We start from the raw sequence: 21622 nt of genomic DNA on the forward strand, positions 1-21622 counted from the left end.
GTTTCAAGTATTTTGCTAGCTGTCCTGGCTGTGTCTTGGCAGACTCTCCACCTGCTGATCTAGAGTAGGATGAGGTGTAGCTAATCCTTTTAATAGTTGTTGGTTTTCATAAAGTCCCAGCTCTTGGAATCAGCTGAGAGTATCAGTTCTCCACTTCAGAAACTGAGTTATGTGGAACCATGCAACATACCACCTTGCTGGAGTTCCTAAGGGGGTTATAATTCTAGAGGCAGTATTTTGTGTGGGGAGGATTGAGGTTGATTGGACATATCCCAGGCAGGAAGTTGTCCAAATATGAGACAGAATTCCTGCAGGATGCTGTTATGGACACTTGGAAGTGCTTCCTTTTTGTGTTGAATGGTGCTGCAGAGGTCAGAGGGCTCTGATGAATTTTCTTCCATCTCCAATGTTATGCTGTGCCTTTCTGACCTACATATATGCAAAGCGTAACACAGGAAGAGTTTCTTGTTTCTTTGTTCCCATAATTAATGATATTCCTTGTTCCCTTGAGTAGCAGCTGTGGCCACAATTTGATCTTCTAACCTAATCTGAGCCTTGAAACACGATCTTCCTTGTCTGCTCCAGCAAGGGACGCTTGGCCGAGCAGAGCAAGCCGCAGTGCTGATGCGGGCTGAAGCCTTCACCAGAGGGTGCGCCGCTGGGGCCAAGCTCCCTGCAGAGCCAGACTAGCCCTGCCCGCTACCTCCTGGGCCGGGGGAGGGCCTGTGGGACAGAAAGCTGGGCTGTCGCCGAGCTCTCCCCAGGGCCGGGCCTGTGGGGGAGCCTCGGCAGGGCGGGAGCGCCCGCGCGCAGCGGGGTGAGGGGCTGCCGCCCCCTGCCGGTGCTCCGGTCTTGCAGCGCCTGCCTGCGCCGCTCCCCCCCGCCCCTGCCGGTACCTACCGGCTCCTGCCGCCCCTGCCGATACCTGCCCGCACCTGCCGGTACCTACCGGCTCCTGCCGCTCCCTGCCGATACCTACCGGTTCGTGCCGCTCCCTGCCGGTACCTACTGGCTCCTGCCGCGCCTGCCCGCACCTGCCGATACCTACCGGCTCCTGCCGGCCCCCGCCTCCCCGGAGTCACACAGCGACGGAGACGGACGCTGCCACGAGTGGTGCCACCACGTCTGTGACCTTTATAAAACTCTCATCGCGACAGCAGTACAAGCGATAGAAAGGACATCTCTTATACACATCTGAATAAATACAGCCTGCGCCCTGCGGGCACAGCCGGGCGTGGGGGGAGGCGGCGTGAGCTACACATGCGGCGACGGGACAATCACAAGCGGCCGACTGGGCGTGTGACAACACAGAGACGTGTGTAGAGATTTGCTCGGACCAGGCTCCGGCGCTCAGAGAGCCGAGTGAGGCGCCAACAGGAGGTGAAATGTGCGAGAAGTGGGCTGGGGAGCCCAGCGGAGGCGGGGGTCCGGCAGGCACACGCTGCCCCCGCGGGCACGGTGCTCTTCTCGGCAGAAGCAGGCAGGGTAGCCCAGCTACATCTCTGTTTCTGCTAAGAGGCTGTCACCGAGACCTGACGTCATCAGGACCATCTGGGAGCTGGAATCTGTGTCGAGAGAGGGAGAAAACGATGAGCCGTTTGGGCTGCCATAGAGTACAGGGCTGTACTCCAGATGCAGAGGTGAGGATGAAGAATTAGAGCACCGCAGGTGGGAGGACTACTGAGAGAAGTGTGAGATTAAGTAGTCTGGCCTTGCAGCAGAACAGAATCGATGCTTGGAGAGGGGAAGAAAGCAGAGACAGCAGCAAGAGCCCAGAGGAACATCAGCTATGAACCCTGCCCACATACAGGGGATACTGCTTGTGCTGGCCTAGCTGTGCCCTTACCCAGCCCTGCACTCACCGAGTGCTTTTTTGGCTAGAGAGACAGTGTCCAAGTGGGATGGGCTGTCAGGCTGCAAGCCCACATAAGGTGGTGGTGCTACCTTCCCAAGAGCAGGGAACACAGCAGGCACTCAGCCATGTTACGGCAGCAGAGGCCTGGAAATACTGACTTTCTGCACGGCATGAATGGAGGGTTTGTGCAGCCCTTCCCTGCCTGCCTCGGGGAAGTGAAGGCAGCTTGCTGGCTCTGTGATGGCACAGAGCACCAGCCAGGAACACTGTGACTCTCCCCACACTGAGTGAATCAGATGGAAGGAGGATGGGTATGCATAGCAAGTAAGAAACTCAGTAGGATACTAGTCTCCCAACCAGAAGCCTTTTTAAACAGAAAAAAAAATCTGTTTTTTTCTGGATAGGAACGAGAAGATCTTTAGTGGCAGTCCTACACATTCAAAACTGCTGCATGGGAATCTCTGTTTTGGGGATCAGTTTTTGGAAACTGGATGCAAAACTTGGACAAAACTGTCACTAAATTATTTTTATGGCTTTAACAAATGAGGATCCAGATGTTTTCAGGCTGATGGAGTGGTTGTGCTTGTTTCCTGTTAGTGTGATATGAGAATTGTGAGGGGGGAAGGACAACTGAAGGTAAAAAACAACCCCTCAAAACAGCTGGATCACAAGGTAGGAATGTCAATATACAATATTTACAAACTATACCAAACAGGCTACTGCTATCTCCATAATATACCTTTTTTCCATTACAAGGAAAAGACAGGCTGTGGCACCTGGCTAACCCTTCACATGTATGGGACGCAGAGACAGGAATAGCTAATGCTGTGCGGATTGCAGGGAGGTCCTGGAAGCAGTGAGGAATGACACAAGTTTTGGCTAGGCTATCTGGCAAAGGCCCCTGAGATCTTTAATGCTCCTGCCCTTGAGTTTTAAGACTTTGCATAAAGATTTCGTTCCTGCAGCATCAGGAAAAACGCCTCAGAGGTACCGTTTCCACTCTTTCCAGCAGCCGCATTGTCCTTGGAGGCTGCCTTTCCACAAGAGGCTCAGCCCAACGCTGTTTAACATGAAGGTCACGCCTGGAGGTTGTATGTATTCCAGTTCATGGGGGGAAAGGACAGATCCCATTCACCAACCTCACCACAAGAAACCAGTGGCACTGGAAACACCCCAGACACTCCAACTCCTGCCTGTCAGCTCCTGCCCACAGCCCAGCTCCCAGAGCTCTTACTGTTTTGGCAGATCCAGGGGTTCTTCTCCCTGGCTGTGACTTCATGAGCCTCTGTCTCCTCCTCTTCCTCACCCTCTGAGAGAAGGTCAGAGATCTGCTGCTGCAGCTCGGGACTAATGTTGTTCTCCGCCAGGATGAGTGTCCGTAGGGCTGTGGGGTAGTTCTCTACCATGTCCAGCAAGGTCTGGGTGGAGAGTGAAATAAACAGGCTGAAGCAGCACAAACAGCAGCTAGGCTGAGCAGAAAAAGCATCAATGCTTTGTCTCCCTGCAAACTCCAGCTCTCCTCTTCTTATCTCCACCTTCCCCTGGCCTTGACCTTCCTTCATCAGGCTTTATGAGAGACTGAGGACTTCCCATCTTTCTGTGGGAAAAGCTGAGCTTGGATTTCCTGGCTCTGTCTAAAGAAGGGACTGCTTTACACCCTGTTGCTACCAAATATCCAGGCTCATTCCCTCTTACCACTGGGAGCTGGGGCTCTGAGGGGAGAGCCTGTGCTACCGAGCCTTGGCCCCTATATGTCCACAGAGCTTTAGCTCTGATCCTCAGTCAAAAATCCAACCCCTTACTTCTTCCAAGAAAACAGCCAGAGGAAAGTAAGAACACCCCTGGGTGCAGGGAGGGAAGGGGGCGCATGTGGACTCATGGGGGGGTGGAGGCAGGTGTAGATCCTAAGGCCTCTACAGACATCCCTGTCCTGTGCCACTGAGATGTCAGTGATGCTGTAGAGAAACTGTGGGCTCTCATACCTGGGCTGACTGATTGGTAAGTCCTGTTCCCTCCAAGTCCAGAACTTCGAGGGTTCGACTGGAGGCCACAGCGACAGCGAGCATCCCTGCCACCTGGTCACCTGTGGGAGAAGCAAACCAGGGCCATCAGCAGTGCCTGCCTTTCCTCATGTAATACCACATGCCCTCATGGAAACTTCCTCTGAGTATATCTGCCATCAGACAACCTCCAAACCTGTTCCTCAGGGAGAAAAAAGCTGTTAACTAAAAAAAGAGACAAGGAAAGGTGCACCATTTTGTGGTTATGGGAGCAGTCACTGATTGTCAGGGGGAACACGAAGGAACACAGTGAAACTGGTTTTGTTCCCAAAGGAATCATATCTTTCCAAATCTCCTTCCTATACAAGGATGCAAGGGCCTTTAACAGTCCCTGTAAGGCATCACAGCCACAGAATAGGAGCTAAATACTTCAGTATAGGGTAGGGCTGGAGCCAGACAGAGGACTCTGCACCAGCTGAAGGACTGCCTCCCTGGAAAGGGGGTAAACTTTTGGACACAGCATTAAAGATTGATGGTAGTGAAGAGACAAGACTCCAGTGTGTTCTCCTGACATTCTCTGCTGAGTGCTAAGATGCCATACAACTGTGACACTTTCTCTTAGTGCAAAACCCAGAGTGCTGTCAGATAATACCCTGGAGCCTTTCCTACCCAAGAGGAGGTACCTGGTCAGACAGAGGGCCTGGAGGGAGGCTCTGTTTGCAGATAGGGTGAGGAGGGGAGTACCCTGCTGATGCTCAGGGAGGCATGGCCTGATCTCCTCCTCACCACCTTGCAGCAGAGCTGGAGAGAGTTTGTTTCTATGGCAACGAGTGCCAGGCTCTCCTCCTCCTCCTCCCTTCTCCTCCAGGAAGATGAAGGGGGGAGCGTGGGGACATACTGCATCTGCCAAGCCAGCTTCCGCACCCTGTTCTTCAGGAACAAGGGAGACATGGAGGGTCAAACATGACAACAAAGGCAATGGAGCAGGCAAGGCACAACCTCCTTTCTGCACCTCCCTGCAGGGTATGTGGCCATTTCATACAACCAGAGCAGTGAGGGTAGCTTTCCCTACAGGTGAAGGTGCCCAGCAAGGTGAACTTGCTGCTGGGGATCAGAAGGTGAGGAACTGCCCCATCCTACTGTTGATGCTCTACAGCATTTCTAGAGCTTGGTCCCCAGCCAACCACTGGTGCCAGTTGCACAAACACTGAGAGGCAGGAGTGCAGCATCCCCTGCTCCTCCTCCCTGGCCCCCAGCTTACCTAGAGGGTTGTAGTCCAGGTTCAGCACGCGGAGCTGTGAGCTGTGAGCCACTGCAATGGCCAGGCGTCCCCAGCCCTTGCTTGTGATGCCTGGGTTGGCGCTCAGTGTTAGCTCTTTGAGGCCTGGAGAAGAGAGAGAAGCCAAACCAGAGCCTTAGGGTCACCAAAGCAGTCTCAGGAGAACTATTTCAGCTCACCAGAACAGCTTTGAGTTTGGGGATCTAAGGGTTTGGTTTGCTCTGACAACTGTCATCACATATTTCAGAGATCAGTGAAATATTTCACTGCCTTCAGCAGTAGCCCTTTATTTATCCATGCTGTGAATGCCCCACTTATCTGCACTCCCATCCTGTGTCCTGCTTACCCTAAGTAGCAAACACAATGGAAACAGGTAAGGGGTGTGTGAGACGACTGACTGGGTGAAGGTGACATGAGGTGACAGGTTGGAGAGAGGATAACAAGGACAGTAGGCTCTGAAGCCTGCACCTGGGAGGGGTGGCCAGCAGAGATAACAGCATCAGTGGCATCATGAGCACACAGAGGAGGAGGTACTGGGAAGAGGTGGAAAGCACTTAGAAAGTCAGGAGAAAGGAGTGGCATTACCTCCTCTGCAAATGCCAGCTCTCAGCTTAACTGGCTCACTGGCCTCACACCACCAAAGATTATTCCCTGCAAAGACCCGAGACTTGGCACTAGGGCTATGACCATGCAACTACACACTCACACAGTGCACCTGCAAGCAGGGACAATTCCCAGGCACTGACAATAAAGCCAAGTGCTGAGGTGGGGGCACACGATATATTTATCTATGGTCATTATCAACACTCAAATGCGAAATAAATTCAAAATCCAAGCTGTCCCCTCCTCCAGTTTCAAATGCTCCTAACATGAACCAGAAACAACCTGTTGGTCTCTGAGCTCCAATATGCCAGCAGGACAGATCAATTACAGAAAGCCCATGCCTGCCCAAGGGAACCACTTCTTTATTGCCTGGCTTTTCTGCTTTACTTAAGTTGGGGGGAAGAAATTCTTCAGTCTAGGCAAACTATAGAGCCTGCCTCCTCCAGGGCTGAGGATTTACTGCTGCATGCATCTGCTCTGTGTGAAAGCTCCACTGATCATTGTGCAGCCCACAGCCCCTGGTGCTTACCGGACTTGGCCCCATCAGGCGGCAGGAGCCCACAGATAAGGTTGATGCCTTCATCACCCAGCATGCAGTCTCCTAGATCCAGAGCCACCAGCGAAGGGTGGATGGAAAGAGCAGGATTGAGGAGGGCCAAGCCTGCATCTGTCAAGGGACTCCCATGGAGGCTGTGCAGGTAAAAGGGAAAATTACTACGGAGCCTTCTTCCTGGGGGCTAACTAACCTGACAGGGAGGGAGAAGTAGACGAAATGAGCTGGATGACAAATACTAACCCTAACTGGGCAAAAAGTGCTGGGAAGCCTCTGCTGCGAGGATCAGCTGGCCGCTGCGGTGGCCCTCCTCCCCCGGCCGGGACGAGGGGGTGCAGGGGATGCCAGCGCGGCAGGGGCAGCCCCACCACCGGGGCAGCCAGGCTGGAGGGCCGGGACTGAAAGCCAGGGCCGTGCCCATCCGGCGGGAGCAGAGGTGGCTCCCTCCCAGCCAGGTGACGGGTAGGGGCTTATCCGCCACAGCGTCAAGGGCGTTTTCCCTCCGACAAGACTCAAATTCAAGGGCTGGCCCGGAGCCCCCCGAAAGAGCCGTCCTCGCCCGGGACGGGCCCAAAGCCCCCCCAGCAGCCCCCACCCCGCTGTACTCACAAGAGGGACTGGACGGAGCGGTTCGTCTTCAGGGCCTCGGCCAGCTGCTTGACGCGGTTGATGTTGGAGACGATGCCCAGGTTGAGGTTGAGCTGGGCGAGGGAGCGGGATTCGGCCACCCCACGGCAGACGTGCCCGAAGTCCCGCTCGGAGAGCTGGCAGCCCCGCAGAGACAGCAGCCGCACCGAGTTCTCCCGCAGGCTCTCGCAAATGTCCCGGATCTCCGCCCCCGACAGCGTCTCTCCGGAGATCTGGATGGACCCCGGCAGCATCTTTCCCGGGCTCGAGGAGCCGCCGATCCCGGGGCCGCGCCGCCCGGGCGCCGGGGGGGAGCCAAGCTGCGCGCTGTGCGCTGCGGGCCGGGGCGGGCGCCGCCGCCGCCGCTGCCCGGCAGTGCCGGCCCGGCCCACCGCGGCCCCGGGGGCGGCACCGCGCTGCCTTCACCGACGGCCACCGGGCCACCCCGCTCCGCCCGGCGGGGCGGCAGGACCCAGGGGAGCCATCGGCCGGGGCTAATCCGGACCGGGGCACAGCGCCGGCCAGGGGCCGAGCAGCCCCACGGATCCCCGCCCTGCTCCGCCCGCACCTGCTGGGCCGCCCCGCCTCCTCCCGACCGCCGCTTCGGGCCCTCCTACCGCCCGGCAGCCGCCTCTTCTCGGAACGGGGTGGGCGTGGAGGGGCCCCTCACCCCACGCCCGTATCCCCCACCCCATCCCGGCATGTCCCCCACTACGCGAGGGGCGGTGGCAGCACCCGCTGGCACCTGCCTGCTGCCCTGAGGGGATGGCGGAGCCGTGGCCGGCCGGGCCGCGTCCCCGGCACCGCGGGGGTGCAGGAGCGGAGGGAGGGTGGGAGAAGCCCCACTGGGAAGGACCCTCCCTGCTAGCCCCTCTCCCACCTGGGGAGGGGGCCAAAGCCATTGGGCCGTGGCGCACGCTGGGCACTTGGTCTGAGGAACTGCGATGTTCCGTGGCTTCAGTGACGTTTATGCATAAACCTGGACCCATGACTTAATGGCGAGGTTGGTGTGTGAGCTGCTCCTCAAGGCCCAGGGCTCTTGGAGCCGGTGCTTGGAAGCAGCTGGTGAAAGGTGGAGGGTTGGAGAAGGGCCGCAGGCTTCCTTCTTCCTGAGCACACAGTCTGCGCCCTCAGCCTGACCTGAGGTGTGTGGGGCATAACCTGCCGTCTGCTAATGCACGGGTATGGATCAGAGGGATTTGACCCCTCTCTCCCCCGTTGGGTAATCCTGTTCTTGGAGAGAAATAGGAAGCAGGGCCCCTGCATTTTCAACTTCACTGAGCTGAAAAAGGAAGCCAGTGATGTGGAAATTAGGTTAAACCGCCTAAGTAGGCAGCTTTCTGCACATAACTAATCTGGCTGCTGCATATAGCAGTGCTTAAGTGAATTCCAGCCCAGTGGGTAACACTGGGACAAACCCAGGTTCCTCTGCTTGGTTTTCAGGCCAGGGTGGGGGAGAGGGGGTGGAAAGTGAAGGGAAAAAATAGGGTGTGGAAGGGGATGTGAAGCAGTTCTCCTCCACTGAAATGGAGGACCAGATCACCTGAGCTGAGAGTGCACATTAGGCTCTGAATGAGACAAGGGAAGAAGCAGATAAGAAGCTGGATTCAGATATCAGCTTTTAGACTTTGGCTGCAGCATCTAACTTCCAGTGTAGGTATCCCATGCCCTTTGAGTAATCCATTGCTGTTCTCTAGAGCTATCTACACATTCCTTTTTCTTTCCCTGTCGCACAGGGATGCATGACCTTCATACTGTTCCTGCAAGGAACACCAAAACCAGACCACTGGCCTAGCAATTCATCTGCACTGGGATATGAACAGCAGCTGCGAGCACCCAGCTGTAGTATAGCTGATGGCTTTCAGAAAAGGAGCAACTGATCTCTAAGGTCATGTCAAATGATTCAGGTGAGAATGGGATCCTAGGTATTGCAGGGACAAAGGCTGGATCTCAGAGTGGTGGGCACGGGATGGGTGACCAAGAAAATCCCAGCTGCTGCTGCATACAGGTCAACTGGAAGACTACACTGTCTCACCTCTTGATTACCTCCAGGCACTAATCAACTCATGCTTTTTTAAACAGACTGTTATTAGAGAGGTACTTGAAGGAGAGCCCCTGGGACTTGTCCCACTTCCACTGACAGCAGCAGCCCTGAAACACTGTTGAAGATGCCCTAGTGCTGGCATCTTCACTGCCTATTGTCAGGAGCAAGAGCACATTGAGGAGATAAGCATCCAACCTCACTTTATGCTCAAATACATTGGAAAAAGTGGCACAGGAGATAATGGTCCAAAACTTTGGTTCCCTAAACCTAATTAAGGGCTATGCAGAGGGGACCTTGGCAATGCTATTTTGTGTAGAATTAGATATTGCTTCCTTGTTATGTGCAGTTACCCAGCAGGTATGAGGAAAGTTGTTTATTGTTTACCTACTGGGGGCACGAAGACTGATGCCATTAAGAGTTCACAGAGCTACCCTCTTTCAAAAGGGTGAGGTGATGGGAGGAATTATTTCAGATTTGTGCCAAGGGAGGAGGGAGAAAATTATTTTAGATTTGCTGCAAGAGCTGTGGCAGGAAACAAAGGTAGAGATAGACTTGCACAATAGGCTTGTAAGGCTTGTCATGATAACTAGAGGACTTGAGTAAGCACTGAAATGCCCTCCCACAAGGACTTTACTAAGGCTGCATGCTCAGCATGCTCCCTGGAACATTTCCCTGCACACATTTCCCTGAAAAACCTTGTCCTTCTCTGTCAGCAAAAGGCAATGCTGAGGCTCTGTCAACTACTGAATTTCTGGCAGTACAGAGCAGTTCAGCTTCCAGCTGCTGCCGCACAGAGGATTAATTAGGGCTGAAGAACTGGAGCAGAGCAAGCCCCACAGGTTCCAAGAGGGTGATTGGTTGTCACCCTGGTCATGTTCCCAGCTGACATGACACACAAGCTGCCCAGGGGACGTGTGAGGAGTTTGCTTGCTGCTCTCTCCTGTGCTTTGAGTGAAAACACAGGGCACAGCTTTACCCTCCTGCTTCAGCTAAGTGGCTCGGTGTGGGAGGGGAGCACAGCTGTTCTTCTCTGACTGACTCTGCAGATCAGCAGTGATCGAGTTTGTGCAGAATGATTTTTCTTCTCGGCTGGACTTAACTCCAGTGACAATTGCCTCTTTTCCTTCCTCCCTGCTTGTGCTTCCAGAGTTTGCACCAAGAGAAACAGATCCATTCTAGGCTGCCAGGGCAAGAACTGTGAATTAGAAACCAACCTCCCGTGGAGATATAAAGAGGGAAATACCAGAATCAGCATTAAAAACTAACACTTCCATTTTGTCAAGTATCAAAGTAATAGAAATTCTAGGAGTTTAAAGTGGTTCAACTAGTCAAAAAAACCGCCGTGGAAGCTAGCCCAAATAATTAACAATTCTCCCAAATAACTTGCTCTGAGTGCTGTTCTTCAGCCAAAATGCTTCCTAAAAGAGGGGGACGGGCAGGCAGGGAGGGGAGGGGAGGAGAGAGTGAGAAAACATGTCTATTATGCATGTGATTGCTAGCACACAAGCTTCTTGCTCTAGGAAGGGAAAAAATTATGAACATGGGAATAGGCAAACAGTGGAAAGTAGGTCTGTGACTGAAAATGCTCACATCCAGTGATGTTTTTAACTGAAGCAGATGACCAGCCTGATGACAGTAGCTGGTACTATCTTCCTCTCTTTCATTTCACCTTGGCACTAGTCTGAATGCCACCACAGCTGCATCTTCTCCCGTTAATATAAACAAGAGACCAAAGAGTGCAGTGCTGACATGCTGCCTTGTGCACACCTAACTTGTGGGTACACCAAGAAAGGGCAACGTCTTGTGCTTTCTCCGAGGGGTGGCTCCTCTCCTAGACATCCAGAAATACAGAAAGAAAAGGTGAAAGCCAGTTATCAGCTAACAGCTTTCCACTCTCAGACCAGTAAAAGTAAGAGCAGTGAGGGAAGGTTGAACTAATAATTTGTGTGTTAGTGCAGCACAGGTAAGCCTAGACTAAGCTGCTCTGCTTCCCCATCCTTACCGGAGTTTTCTCAGCATTGGTACGCTGGAGATACATGTGCCAACCTACTTCTATTGCATGCTCCCCTATTTCTCCCTTTGTTTAATGGAAACTGGAAAAAAGTTTGCCAGAGGCCCTCAAGGCTCCAGGAGTCCTTTCAGAAACAAGGCCTAGACTCTGCTTGAAAAGCCAGGCAGTACACAGCAGCCGTGGTGCCTGGGGGAGCAGGATACCACTCCTGCTCAGAGCAATTAGGTGACAGTCCCTTGGCTGGGAGACACAAGGGCAAGCAGCACAAAGGTGGGCTGAACCAGCCTCTTAATAGAAAAACCCACAAAAGACCATGCACAAACATGCTGCCCCTGCACGGCCCACAGAGCAACACGGGCAGAAGGGTGTTAAGAACAAAAGGTGCTGTGAAAGCCTGGGGACAGACACATTTCTAACGTCCCAGGAGAAGGGATGGTGAGGCGAGATAGCAGCTTGGACCAAGTGAAGAGAGAAGAGTCAATCTGGAGCACGACAAGGAAGATCATGCGGTTAAACATTGTGCTGTTCTGAAAATCTCCAGAGAAAGTGAAGTTCCTGTGCCTCTTGGGCTATGGAAAAGTGCCCAAGAGAGGCCACGTATCACAGAACATTTGAAGTAGGAAAGCAGAAAATCGCAAAGAATCCTGCTTTGAGTCTAGGACAGGATAGATAAAGGCATAGAGACCCAACACCACTCTCCCACTGGACAAGCAGGCTCAAACATAAGACATCACTCAGCACCAACATCAATTTAATTCTTCCCTCTTCAGGACAGGAACAGGGCAGATACTCCTGGAGTTACATCAGCAAGCGGAAAGAGGGCTAAGGGACAAACTGTGCTGGGAAATCCCAGCTAAACATGCAGGCAACAGAACCACTCTACTCAAGACAGCCCAGACCTGGGTGGGGGAAGAGTGTAGTTCTTCTGAGTCACTGAGGTGCGACTCACCTCAGCTGAGTCCACTCAGCTGCTCAAAACTGTAACCCAAAGGACAGGTCCAGGAAAACAAAACCAAGTCGTCTTCTTGTTGTTCTGTCCTGTTCCTAAGAGGCAGCAGGTTACTGTGGCCCTATGCAGCCCCAGAAGTAGTGAAGGAAGCAAGTCCAAGTTTGTGAACTACAGGGTCAATGCAATGGCTTTGGCTGTTGTGTTCAGTACAGCATTGGAAACAACTGGAACATCTCGGGCAACTCTCTGAAAGGGTGGCATGTTGGGTCCTTCCAATGTGTCCAGGATACCTGCAGGGAACAGAAAAAAGGGGAGAGAGGCAAGAGTTAGTTCAGATGATAGCAGATGGCACGTTTCTTCTTGCTTTTCTCTCTGGCCAGGTAGTGGTTGATGGTGGCAGGGCCCAGGATATGCAAAACACTTGCAGGCAAGGAGGAGACATCTAACCCCAAAGACTGAGCAAGACTAAACACCTCCATGCAGAGACCACAGGGTACACACCAGAGCTTGACCTCAGGGCAGGAAAACTGCATGTTACCAAGAGTAACATATATCTTTTTGCTTTGAGGGTGTCAGATCCAGTCCCCTGCCATTTGACCTGAATGCAGGTACTGCCAGGGATGTTGCTCTGCTGAGGCAGATCGATAAAATCCTGTTTCTACTTCATCCCAGCACAGGTCCTGCTCTTAGACCAATTGCTTGCTTTCATCTAAAGATACACTTGCAGAATTACATCAGGAGCTGCAGCTGGGCTGCAATAGGGAATTTTTATCACTGTAATGCAAACATAGACCATTCTTGGCAGAAAATACATATCCTGATGCAAGTGTTCTCAAGTCCCTGTCAATTAACCTCTCAAGACTGATCATCAGTCTTGGAGTGCCTTGAAGAAAACTGGAGTATATTTTATTCTATTTCATCTGCCAAAAAATTGCACATCAGATCTCAGAATCTTCACCATAAGAACAGATCCAGGAAAGAACAGGATTTATATCTAGAAGGACTTGTAATGCTGTGCTATAACCCCTAATTATGCAGATTTATCTGAAATATCATGAATGGGTCTGGCTGCCTAAACTCATAAAGATGCTTGCAGAATTGCATATTTAGGGGTCTGGAAACTCTCTAGAGATAAGTGGGAGAAGGCGTTTGGGTTTTTTTTAAAGGATGTTGAGACTTTGTTAGAAGAAAACAAAAAGAGACACAGAAAGGGACCCGGACAAGCATAGCCTGGTGAACAGTACCAACTGGGGAAGATGCAGCTCCTGCCATCTGTGTTGTACAACAGAAGATGAAAAAAGGTGTTAAACAAAGAAGAAAAAATACTTATGACACATTTCCTGATCAGAGAAAAGCAACCTGACTTCAGCAATATTCAGTAAGGGGCTTGATATCTGCGTGCAAGAAGAGTCAGTCCCGCTACACTTCACTTGTGGGGAAATAATAAGGGTCCTGCCTCACAACTTGGGTCTTAAGTACTAAAACTCAGTGACAGTAACTACCCTATTGTCTACCTAGTGCCCTATTTCAACAGCTTCCTCTAAAAAAGCTAGTGCTGATCATTCTTGAGTTGGAAACCAGCACAGATACCCTAAGGACACACCCAAACTGTCCATCCTTTCTCTCAGAGCAAAAAGCAGGTTGTCTTCCCCCACATTTAACAGGACGTCTTCATATCTGCCTTGCTTACCTTCTACCACCTTGTGATAAGCAAAGTGCAGATAGAGGAGGAAAAGCATATGCAGAGCAGCAAGAGTCCCACACAGGATGAGCCGCTGGGTATGTCCCACGGTGCGTGACACCAGCACAGCAACCTAGGAGAGGGGTGGAGACCAGAGACAAGGTAGCTGCTGCTACCTGAGCCTCTAGCATTGCAGTCAGGAGCACACAGGAGGATGGGCCAAGTAGGGAGAATCCACGGAAACACTAATCTGAGTCTTTTCCACAGTTTTCACCAACAAATTTAGAGCAATCTGACTTTGTTTTGTGTAGGTGAACCTTGCCTGGTTTTGCCAAGAATGCAGGATGCTCAGGCTTGGCTCTCCAGAGCAGCAAGAGCTGTAAGGGAGTAAACCTCCTGCAGCTCTTAGAATGGGTGAGGATATTAATCCAAGCAGCACCTCCATGCACCAGTGGCAAAATGATGCAGGATCATCGGGCTGTTCTTCACAGCAGTCCAACTGGCTGTGAAATGAACTGCCAGGCCCAAGGAACAGAAAGCAAACAACACCTCCCTCCCTTTTTTTTCTGTCCCATGAAGAGGAAGACCCCAGGCTGTCTGTCCCTTACCATTCGTAGTGTGGAGAGTCCACCAACAACCAACCAGAAGATATAGAAGAGGGAGTGGAAGTGGATATTATAGGTGACAAAGAGAGTGATGCAGTGTCCAAAAAGGCCATAGCCCTGACAAAACAAAAATGTCCATATTACAAGTGTCAGTCCCACACAAAGGGCCATTGATCAAGAGCACAAACAGCCTATTCCTGCACCACTTCACTGAGGCAAATGCTCACAAACCACTCATTCAGTGCCAAAGAGTCAACCAGAACAACAAGTTTAACAGCATCTCACATCCAGATAGTCTGTCTGAAGGATTCACTAGCATGTCAGAGACTGAAACAACTTGGGAAACAAAGGAAAGATTCTCTGATTCCAGAGAAATTGGGGTATCCTGTTTTTTTCCCACTAGGCTCTCAAATCAGGAAGTGCAGAGCAGGAGACCTGCATGAAGGAACTGCCTCCTTGCACTACTGCTGTGCCTGGAATGGGGCAGGTCTGAAGAGCATCTTGGAATTCCAGGTTGTCCAAATGCAGTTACCTGGGACCAATGTTTTACAGGGACTTTTCCCATTCTTTGAGAAAAGCTTGTGCTGGAACACCATGCACCAAGTGCATCTCCAGGCAGTTCCACCTATACATACCAACAGTGACAGCATCTGCACCATTGTGATTTGTGCATTGCACAGATATGCCAGGAAATACATGAAAGACGAGACGCCCAACCAGTAACCGAAGCAGGTCCCAATGGCTGTGCCCATCAGTGTGCCTTCCCTCTGTGGAGAGAGTGTCAGGATGAGGAAAACTCATAGAAGTGACCTGCCAGCACCCAAATTTCACCTGAGAGTCTCAGAGCCTTTCTAGGCATTAGCAAATAGCTGGCTAGCAGTGTTCAGGGGGTCAAATGACCCACACACCAGCTCTCCCAGCAGCAGAGTGTCAGGACTTTCTGGTGCATCCTTCCTCCCACCCTCAAACCAACAAGTTCTTCCTCAAATCCATCGGCTTTCAGCGAGACGCTTATTCAATTATGGAAGAGGTTTCTTCTCTGTTTCTACTGTAATTGTAGCAATCCAGAGCCCAGTCAAACCACAACTTATCACTGAGACTTGACGTACAATGATGGTGTCTGAGGTCTTCATTCCATGCAAAAGAATGGCCACTAGTGTGAAAACCAGCATGAGGGGTCCATACAGCTCGCCTGCAATCTTCTACAGGAGACAGATGAGGGAAAGTTTGATTAGTGCTCCTGAGTACCAGGTCCACCACAAGCAATGTGACAAAGTGTCTTGGATGAAGTTTATCACCTAGGTTATTGCCTGAGGTGAGATGAGAGCACACTGAGGTTTGGAACAACCACAAGAAAGGGGTCACCAACATTTTCAGGGAGATGAACACCTAACAAACTGAGGTCATTAATAACATGGTCTACTTCAGTTTTACAAGGTGAGACAGTCACTTGGCCATGGAGTCTGATTCAGCAAAAGGAAACTCACCTGTGGGAAATTAATCATCTTCACAGGAATCATAGACTCCAGGAGTCTGCATCACAGGAAAGCAGGCAATGACAACAGGAGCAGGAAGGGCAATAGGATGGTTAACAAAATGCTTCATAAGTAAAATATCCCATACACCCATTACTAGTGTTTGCTGCTGTGTTCCCAGGCCTTGGGGGACAGAGATTCTTTCTAAAGGGTCCCAGAAGGTCACTAAAGAAGAAAAATCTTACTGTCAGTGGGTAAACTTTGCTGAGGGCAGGGGGGGCAGATTCAATGAAAATGTTCAGGGATCCATGCAGGGATGAGAGATCCTTGACAGAACAGCAGGAACAAAAGGCAACTTTTCATAAAAGCTCACAAAACTTTGCCCTCTTGGACACAACTGTGTTGCAAATCCAATAGAAGCCACACAACACAGCCAAGTACAAAAAGGCTGAGGATGCTCCAGAGCCCTTTCTCCTGCCCCAAGCACCAATGCTGGCTGGCAGGGTTGCCAGCCCAACCGCAGGACCTCACTAAGGAGAGCGGGACACACTAAGGAGAGTGTTTCCTCATCCGTGAGCCTTCCCGCAGGGCTGACAGCCCAGCCCTGCTCGTTCGCCCGGTGGACACAGCCAGCCTGCTGCAGGCACGGAGCTGCCGGCCCCCTCTGCCCCCGCCGGGCCCTGCCCACCTGGCTCGCACTTGGACGGGCTCCACATCGAAGTAGGGCCGGAGAATATCGATGTTGGCGTAGAGGCTGAAGGCCTTGGAGGCTTGTCTCTTGCCCACCTGCCACATCTGCGGAGAGAAGGGAGCGGGCAGCGGCCGGGCGGGCAGGCGAGGCCGCCGGGGCCGGGAGCGGCCGAGGGGCTGCGCTCACCTGGTCAGCGACCTGCCGGCCCAGCTGCCCCCGCAGCCCCTTCATGCCCAGGAACTCCCCGTCCTCCTCCTCGCCGGCGCCCGCCTCGCCCTCTGCCTCCTCCTCCTCCTCCTCCTTCATCCGCTGGTGCATCTCCCCCATGTCCTCGAAGCTGGAGCCCGACGTGTCGTCCATGTTCTCCATGTCGATGACGGCGGAGCCGCCACCCTGCGCCGGGGCAGACACAGCGTCAGCGCCCGCTCGGCCCGGCCCCGTCGCGCCGCCGCCGCCCCGGCCCGGCCCCACCTGCATGTTGTCCTCGAAGCCGCCCCACTCGGCTGCGGGGGCGCCGCTCCTGCCGCCGCCGCCCGCCGGCCCCGGCGCGGCCATGGTGCCCGTCCCGGCCCCGCCGCGCTGGCCCGGATGGGCGGGAACGGATGTGACGGCGGCCGCGGAGCCGCTCCCGGTGCCGGCGAGCGCCTCCCCCTCGCCCCCATGGCGGCCCTGAGGGGCGCGGACGAGATGCGGAACCGCGTGGTGCTGGGCGAGTTCGGCGTCCGCAACGTGAGTGAGCGCGGCGGGGCCGGACCGCGACCGCCCGGAGCCCGCACTCTCTCACGGCCCCGCCTGTGCCCTCTCCTCGCAGGTCCACACCACCGACTTCCCCGGAAACTACCCCGGCTACGACGACGCCTGGGACCAGCAGCGCTTCGAGGAGGTGGGTGAGCTGCGCCGGCGGCCGGGGTGGGTGTGCGGGGGGATGCGGGTTCTGGCCGGGGCTGTAGGTGGATATGCGGGGTGATGCGGGCCCCGCGGCCGGCGTGACCCGCGGTGCGCGGCTCCTGCAGGCGTTCCGCGTGGACGTGATCCGTGAGGAGGGGGACTCGCTGGAGTTCGACATGGTGGGCATCGACGCCGCCATCGCCAACGCCTTCCGCCGCATCCTGCTCGCCGAGGTACCGCTGCTTGCGGGAGTGCTCGCCTGGGAGTGCCGGCTTACGACTTGCGTGATGGGGAGCGGGGAAGATCCAGCCTTTGTGGATAGCTGCAGGGTTTGGAAGAGAAAGACACGTTCATTCCGCTTGTGTGCCAGGAACCCAGAAGAGAGGGCTTAGCAGCGTGGGCAATGCCGCCTGTTGCACTTAAGGGTGCTGCTGGTGGTGTCTACGGGTCAGCCTTTTGGACACAGCTGTGTTGCAAACCAGACAGAAGCCACATAATGCTATGAAATAGTAAATGGTTGAGGATGCCTCAAAGCCCTTTCTCCTGCCCTTCACCTCTTGTCGTTGATTGTTTAAAAAAAATAGGGAAGGGGTATATGGGGTGTAAGGGTATATTGGGTCCTCTGGCTTGGCAGAAATATCTCTGAAAATAGCCTGCATGGCAGTTATTTGTGGGAGAGGAGGGACGCTCTAGCTGGCTAAACTGTTGTCATGTAGTTCAACTATCATCTTGTACTGACTTGATCTCTTGTCTCCCTGAGGTGCCAACGATGGCTGTAGAGAAAGTCTTTGTGTACAACAACACATCCATTGTGCAGGATGAAATTCTGGCTCATCGGTTGGGCCTCATCCCAATCCGAGCTGACCCTCGGCTCTTTGAGTATAGAAACCAAGGTGAGAGTCTTGGATTAAATAGAAATTTTGAAAGTTTCCCTCAAAGTAGGAAATCAGGTCATGTGAACTGAGCAGAAATGTGATTTCATAGAGGCTCATGGGGTTCTTCCCTTCCCAGGAGATCAAGAAGGCACAGAAATTGATACTCTGCAGTTTCAGCTGAAAATAAAATGCAGCCGAAACCCTCAGGCAGCTAAGGAATCATCTGATCCTGATGAACTATATTGCAATCACAAAGGTGAGATCTTAAAAATAGGTGCTGTTTTCTTCTTTGTTTTTTTGGTCTTGAAAGACAGGATTTGGGCTGTTCTCCTGTGCACCCTGTGTGTGCACAGGGAGAGAGCTGATACCATTCTGCTCAACTTTTTGCCATCTCCAGTCCTGTACAGATCAGTGACCTGCTTTGAGACAGCAGCTGGCTGATGCTTGTGGCTTCTCTTTGCAGTGTACAGTAAACATATGACATGGGTGCCCTTGGGGAATCAGACAGACCTTTTTCCAGATGCTGACTTCCGACCTGTTCATGATGATATTCTCATTGCATTGTTGCGACCTGGACAGGAAATAGATGTGCTTATGCACTGTGTCAAGGGTATAGGTGAGTCCTGGGGCAGAAGGAGGAGGAATGTGAGTGCTTGGACTAGGGCACTGCTGTGTGAAGGGGAAGGGTGGAGAACTGGCTTTCCCCCTGGAAATTTAGGCCCTGGCGTCCTTGCACTCTTGTTCCCTGAGGCCTGTTCTCATCCTCAACTCTTAACTCTTCTTGCAGGTAAAGATCATGCCAAGTTTTCTCCTGTGGCAACGGCCAGTTATCGACTGCTTCCTGACATTACTCTCCTGAAGCCTATTGAGGATGAGGCGGCTGAGACATTGCAGAAGTGCTTTTCCCCTGGAGTCATTGAGATCCAGAATATCAAGGGTACTTCTTTTTTGCTCTAAGTGCTTTGATCCTTACAAGCTTTGGTTGAGACCGATTCAAGATTAGAGATAAACTTTGTAGTGACAAAACTATGTTGTGGTGTTGTCTTGCCGGTCAGCAACAGCTCATCCTCTTCTGAGCCTGGTTTTATGGATGAGTGACTGCCGCATGCAGATGTGTTGGGTGCTGAACTGGGATCTCCCTGAAATGCTAAGGCATTGGATATGTGTCAGACTGAGAAGTGAGCTTGCTCCTTCCAAGCAGCTGAGTGTGGAGAAGGCTTCTTGTGTCCTGCCTAGGGGTACATGCAGGCTTTGCATTTGGGTTAGTGTTCCAATCCGCTTAGATGCAGAAGGGAAACAGGTTCTAAAACATTCCCATAAGCGGGATTAAGGCACAAACCAGGCCAGATGCTGGGTCTCAAAATGATAATTCGACTTTATTTTGTAACACAAAAGAGCAGAGAGAAAGAAGGAAGATAAAAAAGTGGGAAAAGCTAAGGGTAACTGTTAAAAGCACAGAACAGGAGTTACCACCACCATGAAGTTCTGCTGGCTTGCAAGCTGGTAGATCTGTGCTGGGCTTCTTCCCTGGTCGCCTTGTATCCTCCGAGGAACTAGCTGAACCGACAGGGTAACAGAGTGGCAGCAGCTCCCACAGCACTCCTCAAACAGCCCCCCAGCAGTCCCCAGGCACGGCCTTAAATACCCTCGCCGTGGTAGCCCCTGGATGTCCATTGGCCACTTCACCGGTATCCCAGCAAAGGTCGCCTGGTAGCAAGATGGACCCTGAGAGTCCATTGGCTGGTTCCCAATCTCCAAGCAAGATGTGCCTGGCATACCTTATTTGGGAGAGTCCTTCCCATGTTTTTTGACTGTAACAACTTTCTGTCTTTTTTCGCTAGTCTTCTGCCTGCCTCTGCTAGCTTGCTAGGTGCCTCCTGGAGCTTTTTCAAGTAGCTTGGCTCCTGCAGCAGCCTAGCTGTGGCATCAAGGCTTTTTAACTCCATGCTCAAGACAATGGTGAAGCAGACTCCATCTTGTAATCAGTCCACTACAGTTAGTTCTGCCTGGCTTGAGTTTCATTTTGGGTATATGCCAGTTCTTTCAGGTGGTGGCGTCCCTGCCTTTGCTGATGGGGGAGTGAGTGCCTGTTTGAGGGGTAAGCACCTGCGTGACCACAAGGCACCCATCTGCTGCAATTTGCCCACCTCATTTCATCTTTTTCCCTCTAGGGAAAAAGGTGGCAAGAGTCGCCAATGCACGGCTGGACACATTCAGCAGAGAAGTTTTCCGTCATGAGGGTCTGAAAAACCTTGTGCGCCTGGCAAGAGTACGAAACCATTACATCTGTAAGTGTCCTGTTCCCCACAGAGCCCTGCCTGGTTTGTATAAACAAGAAGAGAATGGCCAGCATGTATGGCTGGGTTTCTGCCTCCTCCCACCCCCTCATCAGCATTCATACATTCATATTCCAGTGGGTAACTACTGAGGTTGTGGTTTGGTGTTGCTTTGGGATTGAATCTCTTTGTGCTTCCTGCTGGCAAATGTAAGCTGTTTGGCTGTGAAGATCTGGCTTGTTACAAGTGTGGTGTAAGGGAAGGTGAGGGACAGAAACATGGAGCCAGCTGCAGGCTGAAGCTGCGTTGTGGCTGTGTTGACCTGTGTCTCTGTGCAGTTTCAGTGGAGTCGACGGGTATCCTGCCTCCAGATGTGCTGGTGAGTGAAGCCATCAAGATCCTGATGGGAAAGTGTCAGCGTTTCCTGAATGAGCTGGACTCTGTGCCTATGGAGTGACCAGGCTGTAGATGGGAAGCATATCCCTGCACTGCTCTTCCAGGCTTCCTGCACCTGCCCGTAGGGGTGATTCCTCTTCCATAGGCAAGAGGCTTGATGCAGGCTTGCCAAGAGTCCTTGGACCATCTCTTTGGATTTGTTTTCTGTTGGTAATTAGCCTCAGTGAGGAGATATGTTAAAATAAAGGCTTTTCTTTAAAGCTGTCTCCTTCTGTGCCATTTGCAATTGTGAAACTGTAATATATGGAGAACAAAGTGACAGCACGTCTAAAGATGAATAATAGCATTTATTTTAGATTGTATGCAGTATGTAAAGAGGCCTGATATGGCAGTAGGGTGAAGCACTTCAAAGCAGGTCAGTGAGATTTAATGAGTTGGTATCAGTGCAGGGCTGTTTGTGGGTGTCTCAGACCAGCTCCGGCATAGGTAAGATGTTAGAGAAAAGGCTGTGCTGTCAGAGGGCTGGAGAACCTCCCTTATGAAGAAACTGAGAGGGCTGGGATTGTTCAGCCAAGAACAGAAAGTTTAAGGGAGACTTTATTCTGGCCTTTCAACATAAAAAGGGGTTGTGGAGAAAGACTTTTTTCCAGGGCCTGTAGTGACAGGCTAAGAGACAATGGGTTTGAACTGGAAGAGGATAGATTTAGACTGAACATACGACATTTTTTACAATGAGGGTGGAGGTAAGTTGTCAAATAGGTTGCCCAGAGAAGTTGTGGATACCCCATCCCTGGAAGTGTTCCAAGAACAGATT

General features: G+C 52.3%; 3 protein-coding genes and 1 long non-coding RNA gene across 4 annotated transcripts; 2 read left to right on the forward strand and 2 right to left on the reverse strand.

Annotated features, from left to right (window-relative positions):
- Window positions 1-1111: 1111 nt before the first annotated feature.
- Window positions 1112-7477, reverse strand: LRRC73 (leucine rich repeat containing 73). The gene is made up of 6 exons (XM_017806673.1): window positions 6900-7477; window positions 6267-6427; window positions 5117-5239; window positions 3838-3938; window positions 3090-3273; window positions 1112-1565 (listed from the first exon to the last, which is right to left on the reverse strand). The coding sequence occupies exons 1-6, from the start codon at window positions 7169-7171 to the stop codon at window positions 1495-1497; spliced, it is 912 nt and encodes a 303-aa protein (XP_017662162.1). The 5' UTR covers window positions 7172-7477; the 3' UTR covers window positions 1112-1494.
- Window positions 7478-7768: 291 nt separating this feature from the next.
- On the forward strand, window positions 7769-11663 carry LOC108493349. The gene is made up of 3 exons (XR_001873444.1): window positions 7769-8099; window positions 8654-8824; window positions 10109-11663. It is a non-coding gene; the product is annotated as an uncharacterized LOC108493349 (long non-coding RNA).
- A 43-nt stretch (window positions 11664-11706) lies between these two features.
- YIPF3 (Yip1 domain family member 3) lies at window positions 11707-16978 on the reverse strand. Its single transcript, XM_017806646.1, has 9 exons — window positions 16845-16978; window positions 16560-16766; window positions 16371-16477; window positions 15695-15740; window positions 15317-15409; window positions 14843-14974; window positions 14211-14324; window positions 13612-13735; window positions 11707-12211 (listed from the first exon to the last, which is right to left on the reverse strand). Exons 1-9 carry the CDS (start codon window positions 16926-16928, stop codon window positions 12090-12092), a joined length of 1029 nt encoding a protein of 342 aa, XP_017662135.1. The 5' UTR covers window positions 16929-16978; the 3' UTR covers window positions 11707-12089.
- An 18-nt stretch (window positions 16979-16996) lies between these two features.
- Window positions 16997-21072, forward strand: POLR1C (RNA polymerase I subunit C). The gene is made up of 9 exons (XM_017806650.1): window positions 16997-17102; window positions 17185-17256; window positions 17387-17494; window positions 18022-18154; window positions 18273-18392; window positions 18600-18752; window positions 18924-19073; window positions 20308-20424; window positions 20751-21072. Exons 1-9 carry the CDS (start codon window positions 17034-17036, stop codon window positions 20867-20869), a joined length of 1041 nt encoding a protein of 346 aa, XP_017662139.1. The 5' UTR covers window positions 16997-17033; the 3' UTR covers window positions 20870-21072.
- Window positions 21073-21622: the final 550 nt, after the last annotated feature.

The sequence above is a fragment of the Lepidothrix coronata genome, unplaced genomic scaffold (genome assembly GCF_001604755.1).
Source record: "Lepidothrix coronata isolate B3197 unplaced genomic scaffold, Lepidothrix_coronata-1.0 Scaffold16, whole genome shotgun sequence".
NCBI lineage: Eukaryota > Metazoa > Chordata > Aves > Passeriformes > Pipridae > Lepidothrix > Lepidothrix coronata.